General features: G+C 41.7%; 1 protein-coding gene across 6 annotated transcripts in view; it reads right to left on the bottom strand.

Moving 5' to 3' along the window:
- PRKG1 (protein kinase cGMP-dependent 1) overlaps window positions 1-15,358 on the bottom strand; it is a 492,239-nt gene that overhangs the window by 431,298 nt on the left and 45,583 nt on the right. Inside the window, exon 1 of one of the 6 annotated variants that reach the window (XM_062637912.1) lies at window positions 12,013-12,131. The exons of 3 other annotated variants lie outside the window; for them this stretch is intronic. Coding sequence is in view for 1 of the 3 variants with exons in the window: in XM_062637909.1 (XP_062493893.1) it covers window positions 9,050-9,156 (107 nt within the window). In the remaining 2 variants the exon portion in view is untranslated. Of the gene's footprint in view, window positions 1-9,049; window positions 9,192-11,690; window positions 11,713-12,012; window positions 12,132-15,358 lie in introns of those variants that run through there. 2 more of the 6 variants (XM_062637913.1, XM_062637909.1) reach the window with 2 other exon arrangements.

Genomic DNA, 15,358 nt, shown 5'->3' with positions numbered 1-15,358 from the left:
ACCCCACAGATCTTAATTTACCACCCTTTTCTAGGCTAGTATTTTGCATCCTACAAAAACCCAGGTTTAGATACTGAAAACGTTGGCAAGCTCAGTTAAAAAAAAAGTCAGTTCTTGCTAACACAATTTGCCTACTTCTGAAATTTCCACCACCTCCAACGAACTCCCACATGAGGTTCATTTTGAGAAAACACTACCAATACCTTCAAACAAGATCAAGCAGCTACTTGATTACCTGAAGCAAACACCAGACCTTTGAGCGGCTAATTACAGGTGAAAACATGCAGCAAGGTCATGGTGAAAGAGAATGGGGTGTCTGTCAGAGACTCCTACCCGCAAAAAAATAGATCTTTTGAGGGCTGTTATCCCAGTGCATCTCACAGTTTTGGTGCTCACATCCAGCGCGACTGAGCTGGAGACTTTTTGCACTAACAAAAACAGCAGAGAAAACATATGTAACCATATGTCACAACACCAAGGGATCCAGAAACAATTCAGACTCCTCCAGGAGGAGTTCAGTTAGCAAGATTCAGTCACCTTTAAAGGCAACAGCTATCCACGATTTACAGTTATCTATGGACACCTCCACCCTTGCAGCTCCAAGCAATGAACTTGGACTGGAGGCAGGTATGAGGAGTCTAGCTAAATAGCAACTAAAACAGTTCCCCCAAGTCTATTAGCATATTTTGAGGTCTGCATGACTTCACATTGAGAAATGAACATGTGGAGAGAGAACTGCATTCAGATGCCTTGAAGAAGAAAGTTACTGATAGCCACTACGGAGATGGCCTTCGCCCTGGTGGAATAAGCAGGAAATCTGCCAAGTGGATGATAACCTAATTTAAATAGATGCAGAAATCCAATTACAGATCCTCTGAGCAGAGGCAGCTCATTCTCGTCTCTTAGATTAGAGGCTACTAACACGTCACAAGCTTTTCCAAATGCACTGTTGTCCAGGAGAAGTGAACGTGCTCTGCAAAACCACTTTGTTCCTCTTTGGTATAAGAGCATCAAAAGTGAACACTGTCACAACAGCGTAAATATATAGCTGCTTCCAGTGGGAGTATAGGATTGGTTTTCACAGAAAATGTCAGGTATGGGGGGAGGGGGGAAGAGTGACAGAGATTTGAGGTCATTTACTCTGATTCACCTAACACTTCTGATGGATGTTATTGTCACTAGGAATGTTGCTTCAGCTCTTTTGCTTTTTAGCTGCCTGGAGAAGTCCCTGGCTTAAATGCCATGGGTGTATGACAGCAGAATGCAGACAAGCACTTGGAGCCTGTCTTTCAATAAATATTCGCAGGGATTTCAGGGAGAGATATTTCTTCCTGCTTTACAAGTCAGGAAAAAAGCACTGGCACTAGTAGCCATGCTTTGAGACATACCCCCCTGCCAAGAGTCAAGAAGCAGCCTGCAGGGATTTAAAGGCAGGCACCACCAGCATTCTTGGTCACTTCGGGATACAGCAATCCTGAGTGGAGTTGTGGAGGCACCATCATGCAGGCTCTGTCTAGTCTGCTAACAAACCAGATTACAGCCGGGCAAGCACCTTTTGGCAGACAATATGAACTCTAAACAACCACACAACTTGATAATGTTTAAATGGAGCAGTAAGCTCATAAAGGTGTCTGTGCAAAAGCGGGGAGGCTGGGGCTCGTAGCAGGGCAGTACCACTGGCAGTTTCTTTCCCTTTAAAGTCAGACTGGGGAGAGATCATCACATCCAAATTATCTTCCAATTCCTATTTGCACTGCATGAGCATTGACTGTCACCATCCTGCTGAGCTTTGAAGAATATCCTGAGAGCAACTGCCTCATATAAGATGCTTTTTTGTTCAGAAATGCTCTTGCTAACCTTGTTTTAGGAAGTCCACTAAGAATCCTAGGCTTGTGATGCTGCCTTTGGCTGTAACCAAAAAAAGATACAGACACTCTGAAGCAGAAGATGCACGCTTTGGCACTGTCCTCACTGAGGGGTACTCCAAGTGGGACTGCAATCCAACAGCCACAGCAAGGATGCCCAGCTCAAAAGCAGGCACGAGAGCAGCACAAGGTAACCACCTCCAGAGAAGCAGACTTCTCACAAACAAGCCAATATGACCCCAAGCTTGGAAAGCTGCAGTCTCAGGGCAAACAGTTCATAAAATTCTTAGGCTATCTAGTAAAGAATAATCTACAGGAGGCAAGAGGAGATGCACTGGGGATTCAGAGAAATTTCTCCAATTCTCATGAGCTATGAGACCAACTCCAGGGATACCTGAAACCTATTCCATCCCGTACAGCCCCATATAAATACAAGTCAGAAAGAACTTAAAAGAACTGTTTTGAATAATAATAGTTACAAATATGACATCAGGAGAAAGGCACCAAATTCATACAGAAGGCAAAGAAAAGATAAAGAGCTCTTGAAGACTTTGCGAAATGACCCTTCTTTGATCAAAATAGCTGTCCACCGGAGGAGCTGAATGCTCTCGGGAATCTCAGCCTGAAAGGATATTGAAGGGGAAAAATATTTTTCCACAGTCAGCCTACTAGTAAACTCACATTTCATAACATCACTTGTCTTCAGGGAATGCTAATGAAAATGGACATACAAAGGTAAAAGAAGGATGCAGCAACACAAACACATCTTACCCAGGGAAAGCTGAGCAACAGCATGCTCACTGGGGAAATGATCCTGCTGAGCAATTTTTGGAGATCAGAAAGGCAACCTGCCCCTGTGACCAGTTGTAACCTACTGGTGTTACAGCCTAGCAAGCCATAATCCCAGCATGGGAGATGTTGAGGTATTCCCAAGTGAAAGCTCTCCTCTTTACAAACAGGACCACTTCAATGAGAAACAAGAGCACTGCTTATTTCTTGAGGATAGAGAACAACATGCATTAAGCAGATTGCTATTCTAACTCCTTCGGCAAGCCAAAAAAGCCATTCCTTTAATAAGACAGGAATACTCAAGATGCAGTCCATTAAGATGTGAGTGATGGGAAGCATACACATTTACCATCATAGGACAGGCCCTGCAGACAACAAACAAGGCTCCATCCTCAGAGACATGATGCGCAAAATGTACCTGTAGCTTGTAGCATCAAGGGATGGGGGGAATTCTTTTTCAACCATGGCAAATGAAAAGACTATGGGAGAACATGGGATAGGATTATTCAAGTATAATGGAAACAGAGACAGACACATACCGATTTGCCAGTATGTAAACCCATGAACACAGACAGCAATAAGCATTTGAAAGTGCAAAGAATCATACATTAAAGATCAAGATTGATCAAATTTCACTGAGAGAAAGAAACACAAGACAGTTTCAAAAGCCTTAGGAAGGTTTGTATTTTTAATCCTCAAGCCTCTGGGATGGCCAGTTTACAGAATCTCACCTGGAAAAACACCCCACCATTACAAATGTTGCCCTGGATCTAGGATTTGTCATGTCAGGTGAAATACAAATGAAGACACCACTTAGCCATTAGTATCCCTGATACTGATGTATCAGGGATATAATATATGTAATATATATATATATATATATACACATATAATATATACATATATGTATTACACTTCAACATCACTGCCAGAGTGCTAACAAGAACTCATTTATGTTTCTCCCAACACATCTGTGTGGCACAACAGATCAAACTTTGCTATGTACCGATTTAAGAGCACCTACTACAACATATGCTATAGCTATACGTAGTTATCAGTGCCTCTGCTCTCCTCACAATTTGGAATTTAAAAGTGCTGCCAGTCTGCTGGCAGGATCCTTAACAAAAAGCCATTTTTTTTCTTATTTAGGAAGACTCTAAACAGGGGCATTGGAGAAAAGAAATGGGTATCAGGGCTGAGAACTATGGCAGAAAAGCCAGAAAGAGGGCACAAAATTAAGTTACCTTCATCTGCATCATATGAGCAGAAAAGCAGTTTTGCTCACATGCCTAATGTACTTTTATGATTATTTTCTTTCTCTTGCATTACTAACCTGCACTTACTCTCCAAATTCCCACCACCCTCACATCTCATTAACCTTCCCACATCATCTTCAAACTCAGAAACACTTGCTCCCATTAAAACAACTCTGAATAATCTTCCTTTTTTGTCTGAGCACCTTCCTTGAAATTCCTAATGCATAGTAATATTGTTTCCTTTTCTCTTTCCTTCCACCACCTGCCCAAATAGTTTCTCCCCTCCTGCTCTCCTGCAAGTCCCTGCTCCTTAACTATTTCACTGCTTCCACCAGGCAGTTGAGCAAGCAAACAGCAGCCAAAGCAAACCAGAAAGCAAAACCTTCAACATGAGAGGCACAGAAAGCTGAGCCCCAGGCCAGGAGGCAAAAGTCTGAAGGAAGACATGACCAACCTGGAAATGGGCAATAAGGAGCTAGAAGGACCCTGAGGGTTTAATGTGGAAGAACAGAAAAGGAAGTAGCAGAGGTATTTGTATCAGATTTGGTGGAAAAGGGGGAGCAGGAGAGGGGGGTGAAAACAACCACATATGAAAAGCAGCCGAGTAAATCAGTGTATCCCTTTGAGACAGAAACAGCAGTCCTTATGACACAGCACACATGGCTCTCTAGGGAAACAATTCATTTCCTCTGTCGTAAATATTTTACGGGACTAGGAATGCAGTTTCGTTCACTTTCTGAAAAGCACTGCACAACTCTCCCACATTTTGAGTTTCTTCAACATTCCACAGGCTGCATTTAGGAAATATTTACATGAAGCAAGACACAGAAAGAGTCAACGATACTGAGAAGCTGTGCATGCCAGGGAGCAGAGTTATTTTGGTATAGGAGACAGGAACTACTGGAGTGAGCTGAAACAATTTCAGATCCAATTTAACCCCCACAGAACTAGAGTGTTACCTGAACGACATTTAAATCCACTTAAAAGATGCTCAGGCAGTTCTTTGCTTCAGAATCAAAGGCAGATACAAGCTCTTTGCCTATATTCTAATATACTGCATGTTCACAAGCAGAACATGGTTAAAAAGATCAGCTCAAGCATGTGTTAAACCTATAAGCAATGAAAGTAAGGGACAATGAAACTCCAGAAAAAAACCCTCCCTTTAGTGAATTTATGGAACAAAAACATACAAACTTTTGAAGTCAGTGAGCAATTAGCAAAACTTTCAGTATTTTTTTGGTTTTATTTAAATACAGCCTGTGACCTTGTCTCAGCTAGCAAAGAGCAACAGCAGTCAGAGCTAAAAGAGAATTCCATGACAATAGCAAGAAAGAGCAGCCGATCTCTATGCACTTCGTCTAGGGACATGCACTTTCATGACTACCTTTACAGCAAGTTTGAAACTGAAACATCCTCTATTTCCAACAGACTTCAGTTTATTTATGCTTACACACACACTGTGTAGGTCACCAACTGAGTCATATAAGATTCACCTATCTTAAATGAAATACCTTTACTCACCCAACAGAACATTTTTAGCTAGCTATCATGCACAGACAGATCTTTGGAAATGCGCTTAAACTTAACTGTGTCCTTATGAGACTGAGTCACTCTAGAAATGAAAACTTCCCAAGTTTCTCCATTATGAAAAACTAAGAACTAGCATCCATTAGTTTTTCTTGCTCATGCCAGTTTTCCCCCTATTGTTACCTATTTCCTCATATTTAACCCTAGTGTCCCTTAGCTGTCTAAAATATTAGATGCAGCGCTCCTAAACAGATGCTAAAAGCAACATCAATATTTTTGTTTCCCTACAGCATATGATTTCAGCAGCTGGTGGCATTAGCTTCACAAGGTGCTCAACAAATCACAGGGGCTATAGGGATGCTGGGGAGGGACTCTTCATTAGGGACTGTAGTGACAGGACAAGGGGTAATGGGTTCAAACTTAAACAGGGGAAGTTTAGATTGGATATAAGGAAGAAGTTCTTTACTGTAAGGGTGGTGAGGCACTGGAATGGGTTGCCCAGGGAGGTTGTGAATGCTCCATCCCTGGGCATGGTTTAGTGTGAGGTGTCCCTGCCCATGGCAGGGGGGTTGGAACTATGATCTGAAGGTCCTTTCCAACCCTAATTAGTCTATGATTCTATGATTCTTGCTCAAATCCAAAGGAAGATATTTAGGAATACAACAGTCAGTTTTCATCTGCAGGTTTTATGTATATGTATCTGCACTTGTTCAGCAGTGGTCCGAGAGAGCTGGTATATATGGTGCTCATCTGTCCAAATCCTACTTGGACAATCTGTCTTTCTGTTCAAGGAATAAAATCTAGCAATTCCTATGTATGATAGTTAATAAATACGTATGCTACTTTCAGGCAGGTTGGTTTTTTTTTTGCAATAGAGATGCAATGGTGTTCTATTTATAAAGGTCAAGGAAATTGTATGCAGTGTGTGGAGCCCTAACATCTCTGTATTATTAAAACAAAGTGTTTTATTTAGACAGCTCATTTCAGGGAGAGAAAAAAAGAAAAGTATTCTCAGAATAATGTCTTTCCTATTCCAATCTGAGTTAAGGTATGTATGTAATTTTGTGTACACTGAGGAGAACAGGAATCCCAGTGTTTGTTCTTCACTTGAATTATAACAACTATTATTTTTTTAAAACACTATAACCTTTTACCAGTAGCAGGATAAGGCACAGCTATAAATCCTGCTAGGCTGTCAAGCAAGGAGAAGGCCTTGCATTATCTTATGGGCAAGGAAATAAACTGCCAAGAACAGCAAAGGAGACTGGGAGTGAGAAAGGAGTTCAACCGTTTAACATGCTTAACCTTGGTCCTCAGAACAAAATCGTCAGCCACGCCTCTGCCATCTTCCCATATTGGAATGACGCCCCTGTGATCAACACTTTCACAAGAATTATTGAGGAGGTCAGACAAGCATTCAACAACATACAAAACTGACAATGCTCAAGTATTTCGTAGTTTTGTTAGAACCAGCTAGACATTTTTTAATCATTATCCAGTGCACAATTTCAAAATAAGCAGGCTTCATGATCACTCTGATGATTATGCCACAGTAAAATGAAGAGAGGCCCGTGCATAAGACCAATTAACTTACTCAGCTAACAGTAACTCAGGAGATGCTATCTCTGCAAAAAGCCCATCCAGGAGTCTGAAGAAGGCAGCAAATGAACATGCAAACATAGAAATCCCATCTAAACCAATTCAGATTACAGCATTTACAGTTAAAATGTGTGACTTGCATTGAAACCACAATACATAAGAAATTCCTCAACTGAACCTGGTTAGGAAATTGAATTGCTGATGACATTTCATCTTTGAAATTCTCCTACCAAAGCCTCTAAGGTACAGCGAATGCCTGAGAGCTGAGGGCTGTCCTGTGCCATCAAGCCAACATCAAAGAGCATGAGTGCAATCAAAAATGCACCTGAGGAAGATAACTCCCTGAGTTTCAGCTTTACAGTTGTCATATTTCTCCCCCAAGCAGTTCAGAGAAGTCTGTAGAGACAAGAGAGGTCAAGGAGAACAAAGAAGTGCCAGGCAGAATTACTACTTGCAGGTGCTCTAATTTCATTTTTTTTGGACAGATATGCCCAGCACACACAGCTGAAGTTAGTAGCAGACATCCCAAATGATCAGCTATACCTGCCAATAATCAAGCTGGGGCCTACACAGCCTTTAGACTAGGCAAAAAAGAAGAAAAAAGTACAGAAAGTTCCTAGCCTGAATTTTAACGATTCAAAATTGTCAGCTCTTCACACTCTTGACATCTCTATAACAGACATAAACCCAATTTTAAAGATGCTTGTGTGAGTTACTCTCAGGTTAATTGGAAAAGAAAACCTTAAATAAATCTGTTATTAACCTATATCTGTATGAAGTTTTGTTATTTAGGTGGAAATTGGGGAAAACTTCTCTGCCTGTGAAAAATCAATTGTTCCTTAAGCAACAGCACTGGAATTTTAAGTGTCCTTTTTTTGTTAAAGACTATGCCTTGTAGCTTGCTATTTAATTAGGAATGAAACCTAACTGCTAATCACCAAATGCTCATGCTTACAAAGGAATTACAGTTAACATATTCTCTGGGATTCAAAACTTAAGACTATAAATGCTGGTTAATCAGCATTGAAAGCCAGAGAGATCACAGACTGGAATGATGGGGGCAGACCAAAGCTCATGCTGACCACAATTCTCAGGTTTTATGTACACCAGGTGCTCCAAGCTGCCCAACATTTTGTAAATTATGTGGCAAAAAACAAATGAACAACACATCTTTAAAAGGAAAAACAAAGGAACAAGTTTCATACTGCACTCTGGCAATTCTTGAAGTTCTAAGAAGCACTTAATGTGGGCAGATGAAATCCTCCTTGTCAAAAGCAGAAAATGATTGCTGCAGATCTGCAAACTCCCTCTCCTAACCTTTTCTGGCAAGACGATTATGCTATTTGCTTCCTTAAAAAAAAAAAAAAAAGAAAACACATACACAAACAAAGGGCTAACCATACAATCAGTACCAACAGCAGTAGCAGGAAGAGAACCTACTGCAAGATAAAAATGTGATTTTCCATATAAAGGAAAATGCTTATTTTTTAGCTCATACTTTTTATAGCGATCAGTAAGACTTTGGTCACAGAGAAGAGTTTGGGGGTTTTGGCTTCTGAAAGCATTACTGTTTTGTACCTAAAACAGCCTATGGATGTAGTGCTAACAAAGGGCCAAGGAGAGAGAACAAAACTGAACAGAGGGAGTGTGTGCCTAAGAGCTTGCTTTTTCTGATTTTTTCAGATGTGACAGATGTCCTTTCCCTGCCACTTAGAATCACTCTTTTTGCAAAGAACAGAATCCACAAACAGACAAGACATTTACAGACAGTATAAAAAGCAGTTTGGAGGGTGTGAGGGGGAGGGTCAAAAGCAGAAATCTTTGTTTGGCACCTAAATATAGACCAGTTAACTCAGCAAACATTTTTTCTCTACTACATGCTATTTTGTCTATATTTAGAGGCTGTAAGGAACCAGCTGTAGCATCACCATTTTATTAAATTCTCTGATTGAGAATTTGCTTTTGTTCCCCAGAACTAATCTCTTCTGTTAAATGACCATAACCATGACTTACCTGAGTCTTGCATATAAAAAAAAATCAAGATTTGCACTGAAGCACCAGTAGTAAGGATAAGCTCTTAACCTTAGCCTTCCACAAAAAAAAAATCTCTGCTTAGCCATGCATGGCTGTGAACCAAGCCTTTACCAATCAAAGAGAACACATCAGCAGGCTGTTAATCAGCCACACTTTGATTAGTTATTTTATTCAACATGACACAGCTGCTGGTAAAAGACAGGTTTCAATGAATTGCATTCAGAAGGAGGCTGCTTTTAAGGAAAGCCTTTTCAGATAGTAAACATAAAGTTTCAGCACTTTCAGATTGTTTTAAAATCATTATAAACTTTCAGAGTATTTTTGCCCCCCCCCCCCCCCTTTTTTATAAATAAGATTGCACACTTGGACATCTATAGCACGTGAAAGAAAACTTTGTGATGAAAATTACTGTACATTAGGATTAGGGCTAGAATGATTATTTATTTTTTTATAATCACTTAAATCAAACCTTGCCTGCTGAAGTTTTATCATACAGAGAGATCTCTGTCAGTGTGGTATCTGTTTTACCTTTTTAGACAAGCGCACAACTGGACAACTGATTTGACTTCTCAGAATCCCTTCCTGCACAACAAATACATTTTAAAGAGAATAGGCCATGGGCCACAAAGGGATAGCATCTCACTCAAAAAAAAAAAAAAAAAACACCCAAAAAAAGACCAACCATATTCTGCTTTTTTTTCTCCAATGCTTTCATAGTAATTTGCTGAGGTACCTGACTTTTCTTCTCAGTATATGTACTGCAAGAAAGTGCACTTGAGTCTACAAAGCAATCTAGAAAAAATGGTATCAAGGCACTGAATGGCTGCATTTCAGCAATCTCAGGATTACCAACACAAATAGATAAAGAGAAATTTCTAGGTCTTCTGAAAATGTGCAGAGCACAAGAAAGGTTTAAAACAAGCACATCATGTTCTGCTTCATGTTCACAGAAGGAAGAAAACAGCAGTGTGAGAGAGATGTAGCACTGCTTGTCTTCAAGAGATGGATCTGAAGCATCAATGGGTGATGATCAGGCTCCATGCCCAGGACCTAGCATCATTCAGTTCTGCCTTCTCTGTCTCTTGGTAACCTGTAGGATTTGATCAGGCTGCAAATATTTGCAATTTAGGGTGTGATGCCCCCTCTCACATTTTGTACTGTAAAGTCAAATGGAATGCCAAGGCAACTCTGAAGAAGATGCAGAGCAAGCAACCTGACATCAAGTTAGCTTTTTTGTGTATTGTACTCTTCAATTGAACTTAATGAAAATTCCATTAAGAAGCTTGGAAGAAGAAGAATCTCCCCATGATGTATAATTTCTTCAGTATGAACAAAGTAAAAAAATATTTCAAGGGCTGACCAACAGAATCAGTATAGGTAATGGAGCTGAAGGCTTCCAACTATGCAAGCACAATATGTAAATTTTTTAAGCTTCAGGTACTATTCAAGAACTAGCATCTAAGACTCATAAGGCTCCTCCAGCTTATATTAAAACTTAAAATACCTGCAAAGATCATACTTTCTTGGTACATTATACAAGGATCCACATTTTACACAGTTGTCTTGACCATCCTTAAGACATCTGATTTAATTCAGTACATTAAGTCAGGTTATCCTAACTTACACTGCCAGATCCTATACCATACAAACAGGGTACAGGTTCATGAAGCCTTACATTTTGTTTGCTACGTGATCATAAATTTTGCATTGATTTAACACCTCTGCCCCCATGCTCTGGAAGATTGTTTGGCTCTATTTAAACAGTAGCATTCTTCAGTACTAGCCTTGCAGCCAAAATTTTTGTGGCCACTAAATCCAGTGAGCTTAATCAAATAACATAGTTCCAAACTATAACAGTTGCCCATCACAGACTGTACCAAGAATCTTTGTGGTGGAAAAATTTGCAAAAACCAAATGGGAACAGGTTCATTTTGATTAAACCTGCAATTGAAAGTCCTCTATAGCTCATAGTTAGAATTTCCAGTTGAAACAAGAAGAGAGAAAAGAGCCACTGTGCTCCAGGGGTGAAATGTGAGTGACACAAACTCATGTCCCTGGTTCTGCCTAATTTCACTCTGCTCCTCCATGTGTTTGCTCTCACTATGCTGATGGAGCAGCCTCACTCTCTGTGGAAGCTTTTCCATGTCTACCTGCAGATGCTAGGATAATGCCTTAACCTGGGTTTATATATGCTAAGTAAGGCTAGTGGTTTCCTCTTTCAGGCTTTCAAATAAAAAATAAAATAAAAAACTGTTGTGTCCATGCAAGAGTAATAGCGTTAGATCAAAAAGCTGAGATTTCCTCGATGATGTCCCTTTTGGACTTGGTTTGCATATCTAAATATCAGCAACAGTTATCCTTCTGCAAAGTCCAAAGGGAAAACAAAATGTTGTGGATTTAAAAGTGAAGTGATAATTTGTTCCCAGTCATGGACAACACATGCACTTGAAGTACCTGCTATGATGGTCAATGAGAAAATAACACCACTTGCAAAGCAGAAGGTAGAACAGCTGCTTTCTGCACAACAGGAGCAGAGGTCAGGTCTGCCACCAAACAGTGCCAAACATCATTTTCCCCAGTGCCTAAGCCCTAACAAACAGCAGCTGCACACATAACATACCTGTGTTTGCAATTACTAGCTAATGTACTCTAGTATTCATGCTTGCTATGCCTGCAGAAAACACTCCTTGATGGTGTGTGCTCTCCTGCAGGCACATTAATAAATCTTGCAAATGAATGGAGGGAAATAAGGCAGTTAGCATTCCCTTGGGACTCCTCTAATGAAAGACGGCTGGGCCACAATACAATACCCACCAGCAACAGATAACTGTGCCACTGCCAAAAGAAGACCATGTGAGCGTTTCCTGCCAAAGCAAGCTGTGGCTCTGAGATACCCTGTCAGAGTCAGTTAAGAAGCAGCAAAATAAGATAGTTGCAGCCACCTGTGTCCCTTCTCCAAGCAGAAGCGCTATGAAACTTCAATTACCTTCCCACAGCAACAAATCTAACTTCAAACAGCAAGTCAGAGGCTGCACCTCCTTTTCAGCAACCTGAACCAAAGTAATGCCAAGTAAAACCAGGGTATCTGCCTTACTTAAGCTCTCCCAACATACTCATTATCACAGTATCTGAATACATATGTGTTTTGGTATACTGCTAATAGAGAAAAGCCATTGCCTCTCCATGCTTCACTTCTCTTGCGTGCCTCTCGGAGCTAGGCTTCTACTGGGAAAACAGAAAGCAATCAAGTGTCTGATGAGTGGGAGATGTGTTCTCTTGTTTGTGCAATTGCTGTGTTAACAGGATTTAAATATGCAAATAAGGAAAAAAGTATAATATCTAGCAAGTTTAGATAAATAGCACCATTTGAGCACTCAGACACAAGTTATGCATGAAGGTATATACACACGCATTTCTAACAAATCTAGATCACTTTTCTGTCCATACACTCTGCACTGCTAAGACGTTTCTGTTACTTGGTCCATCAGCAGGACCGCAATAAGGACAAGTAATGATAAATACTAAAATACAACCTCATGGAGCTGGAGCAGCACTTCATCAAGCAGCACAAAAAGACATCGAGTCACTGCAGGATAACAGCCATCACATGGTATGAATCATGAAGTTTTGTCAATACAACTCAAAAGCATTACCACTAAAGACTTTATCACTACAACAAACTCCCCTTGCTCCTAGCCTGGCTAGCACCAAGGGGTTCCTGCTATAGTAATTACCGTAACATACAACTCAAATCCCAGGTTACAACAATTTAAAGGTATTTCCATTACAATCTCCATTCCTCATCCCTTTGAACCAAGCCACAGGGTTTAGCGTTGCAGTGAACTCCTCCCCTTGCTCTTGCTCTGGCTTTGACTTATCCACAGACTGCAGTCCCTTAGGGGTGTACCTCTTCCAAGAAGAGCCTTATCTATGAAGCACAGTCTCTCCAGGGGTATACCTGCTGCAGCAGACTTATCCATAGCCACAGATGATTCGAGGTGCACCTGTTTCAGCTTGGCCTTCTCCATGGGCCACAATGCCTTCGGAGATACCTGCTCCAGCATGCCCATACCTGCAGCCACAGTCCCTTTGAAAGTCAACATGCTCCAACATGGCCTTATCCATGACTGTAGTCCTTCCAAGGGTGGACCTGCTCTGTCTTGGGCTTATCCATGGTCACACACTGTGAGATGCTCCAGCATGACCTCATGCACAGCCACTGATGTTTTAAGGTGTACCTGCTGCAGCATGGACTTATTCTTGGCCCACAATCTCTTCAAAGATACACCTGCTGCAGCACAGACATAACCATGGCCACAGATGCTTCAAGACGTAACTGCTCTAGCATGGACTTATCCATGGCCATAGATGTTTCAGGGTGCCCTGCTCCCACAGGGACTTATCCACAGTATAGTCCCTCCAACTCGAGTTCATAATGGGATTCCAGCCTGTGCAGTACAGCAGCACAAAACCAGCAGCGGTGCCCTGGTCATCTGCCAGCCCAGTCGTATGGCCATTGCTGTTCCCAGGCAAAGCACAGTAAGGTGATAAGCAGTAGAGCAGTACAGCAAGCAACAAAAGCAAAAATCAGCTGCTAATGAGCATTAGACTCTAATATACAATGAGGCAAGTGAGCCCCATGGCAAACACAAAAACTTGACAGTTAATACCTAAACAGCAATAACAGTTGTAAATTTGATCTAGCACATGCCAATCAAATATGTTGTTATTTTGAACTCTTCAAGCCCCACATTGGTTGCCAAAACGTATTGTCATGGTTTAACCCTAGCTAGCAACTAAGCCCCACACAGCCGCTCACTCACTTCAACACCCTCCCCCCTCTCAGTGGGATGGGGAGAGAATTAGAAAAGTGAGAAAATTTGTGGGTTGAGATAAAGACAGTTTAATATGGAAAGCAAACGTTGCACACACAAACAAAGCAAAACAAGGCATTCATTCACTCTTTCCCATAAGCAGGTATACATTCAGCAATGTCCAGGAAAGAAGGGCTCCATCATGTGTAATGGTTACTTGGGAGGATAAACACCATCACTCCAAACATGTCCACCTTCTTCCCTTATCTTCCCCCAGCTCTGTATGTTGAGCATTGTCGTGGTTGAAACCCTGTCGTCAACTTAGCCATGCAGTCCAAGTCCACTCCCCCCCCCCTGCCCTTTCTCCCCCCGCCCCGCCCCTGGAGGGACAGGGAGGAGAATAGAAAGAATGGAACTCCCAGGGGTTGAGATAAGAACAGCCCAGTAACTAAGGTATAACATAAACCCACTACTGCTACCACCAATAATAATAATGATAAGGGAAATAACAAGGGAAGAGAATATGATACCACCCGTCGAAAACCAGCCCGGCCAAGCAGTGAACTAGCCCTTCCGGGTAACTCTGTTACATCCTGGGCATGACGTGCTGTGGTATGGAATACCTCTTCCGCTAGTTTGGGTCAGATGTCCTGTCTCTGCTTCCTCCCGGCTTCCCCTCCTCCCTGGCAGAGCATGAGACTCAGAAAGTCCTTGGTCAGACTAAACATTTGAGCAGTAACTAAAAACATCAGTGTTATCAGCGCTGTTCCCCAGGCCAAAAGTCAAAAACACAGCGCTGCACCAGCTGCTGAGAAGGAGAAAAAACGACTGCTACTGCTGAACCCAGGACAAGCATGACATCATAATGCATGGAATATCATTTGCCCAGTTGGGGTCAGCTGTCCTGACTGTGTCCCCTCCGAAGTCCTTGTGCACCCCCAGCCAAATTGCTGTTAGGTCAGCATGAGAAGCAGAAATTACTGTTCGCCCATAACAGCAGGCCCACAGGAAGTCACATCTGATCAGTTCTGAATCAACTGATTTTGTACAAACGGGCACACTAGAAAAACTGGGTTGTCACGAAAATCAAGCCTCCTGCAGTATCTTGTGCTACAGCCACTGGAGGCTTTCTGCCTCCTGATGCATAGAGGAAACAAGGCAGGTTTTTAGGGAGATGTAAAGTCTACACTATCAGATCTGACAGCTTTGCAGAAGGAAGAGCTTTGGGGTTGAGAGAGAAAAGAAGATCAAGCATCCATAGGATGAGAAAAAAAAATCTTGAGCTGAAGAAGATGGAGCAGGAACAAGACACCCAGGGAAGTAACTGAGGGCTCAGAAGAGAAGGAAGACAGGCCTTTCCTGGGAAGAGCAGTCTGCCCTGCCACGGTGGGCAGAAGGACAGTGGCATGAAGGCAGAGGCCTCTAGGAACATAATGCCAGAGCACATGCCACAGACAGGACAGAGAAGACATGC

This window comes from Pezoporus occidentalis, unplaced genomic scaffold, assembly GCF_034315485.1.
Source record: "Pezoporus occidentalis ecotype Australia unplaced genomic scaffold, CSIRO_AGI_Poc_V1 ctg54, whole genome shotgun sequence".
Lineage (NCBI taxonomy): Eukaryota > Metazoa > Chordata > Aves > Psittaciformes > Psittacidae > Pezoporus > Pezoporus occidentalis.
Note: the sequence above shows the minus strand (reverse complement) of the source record. Positions and strands in the feature narration are given on the sequence as shown.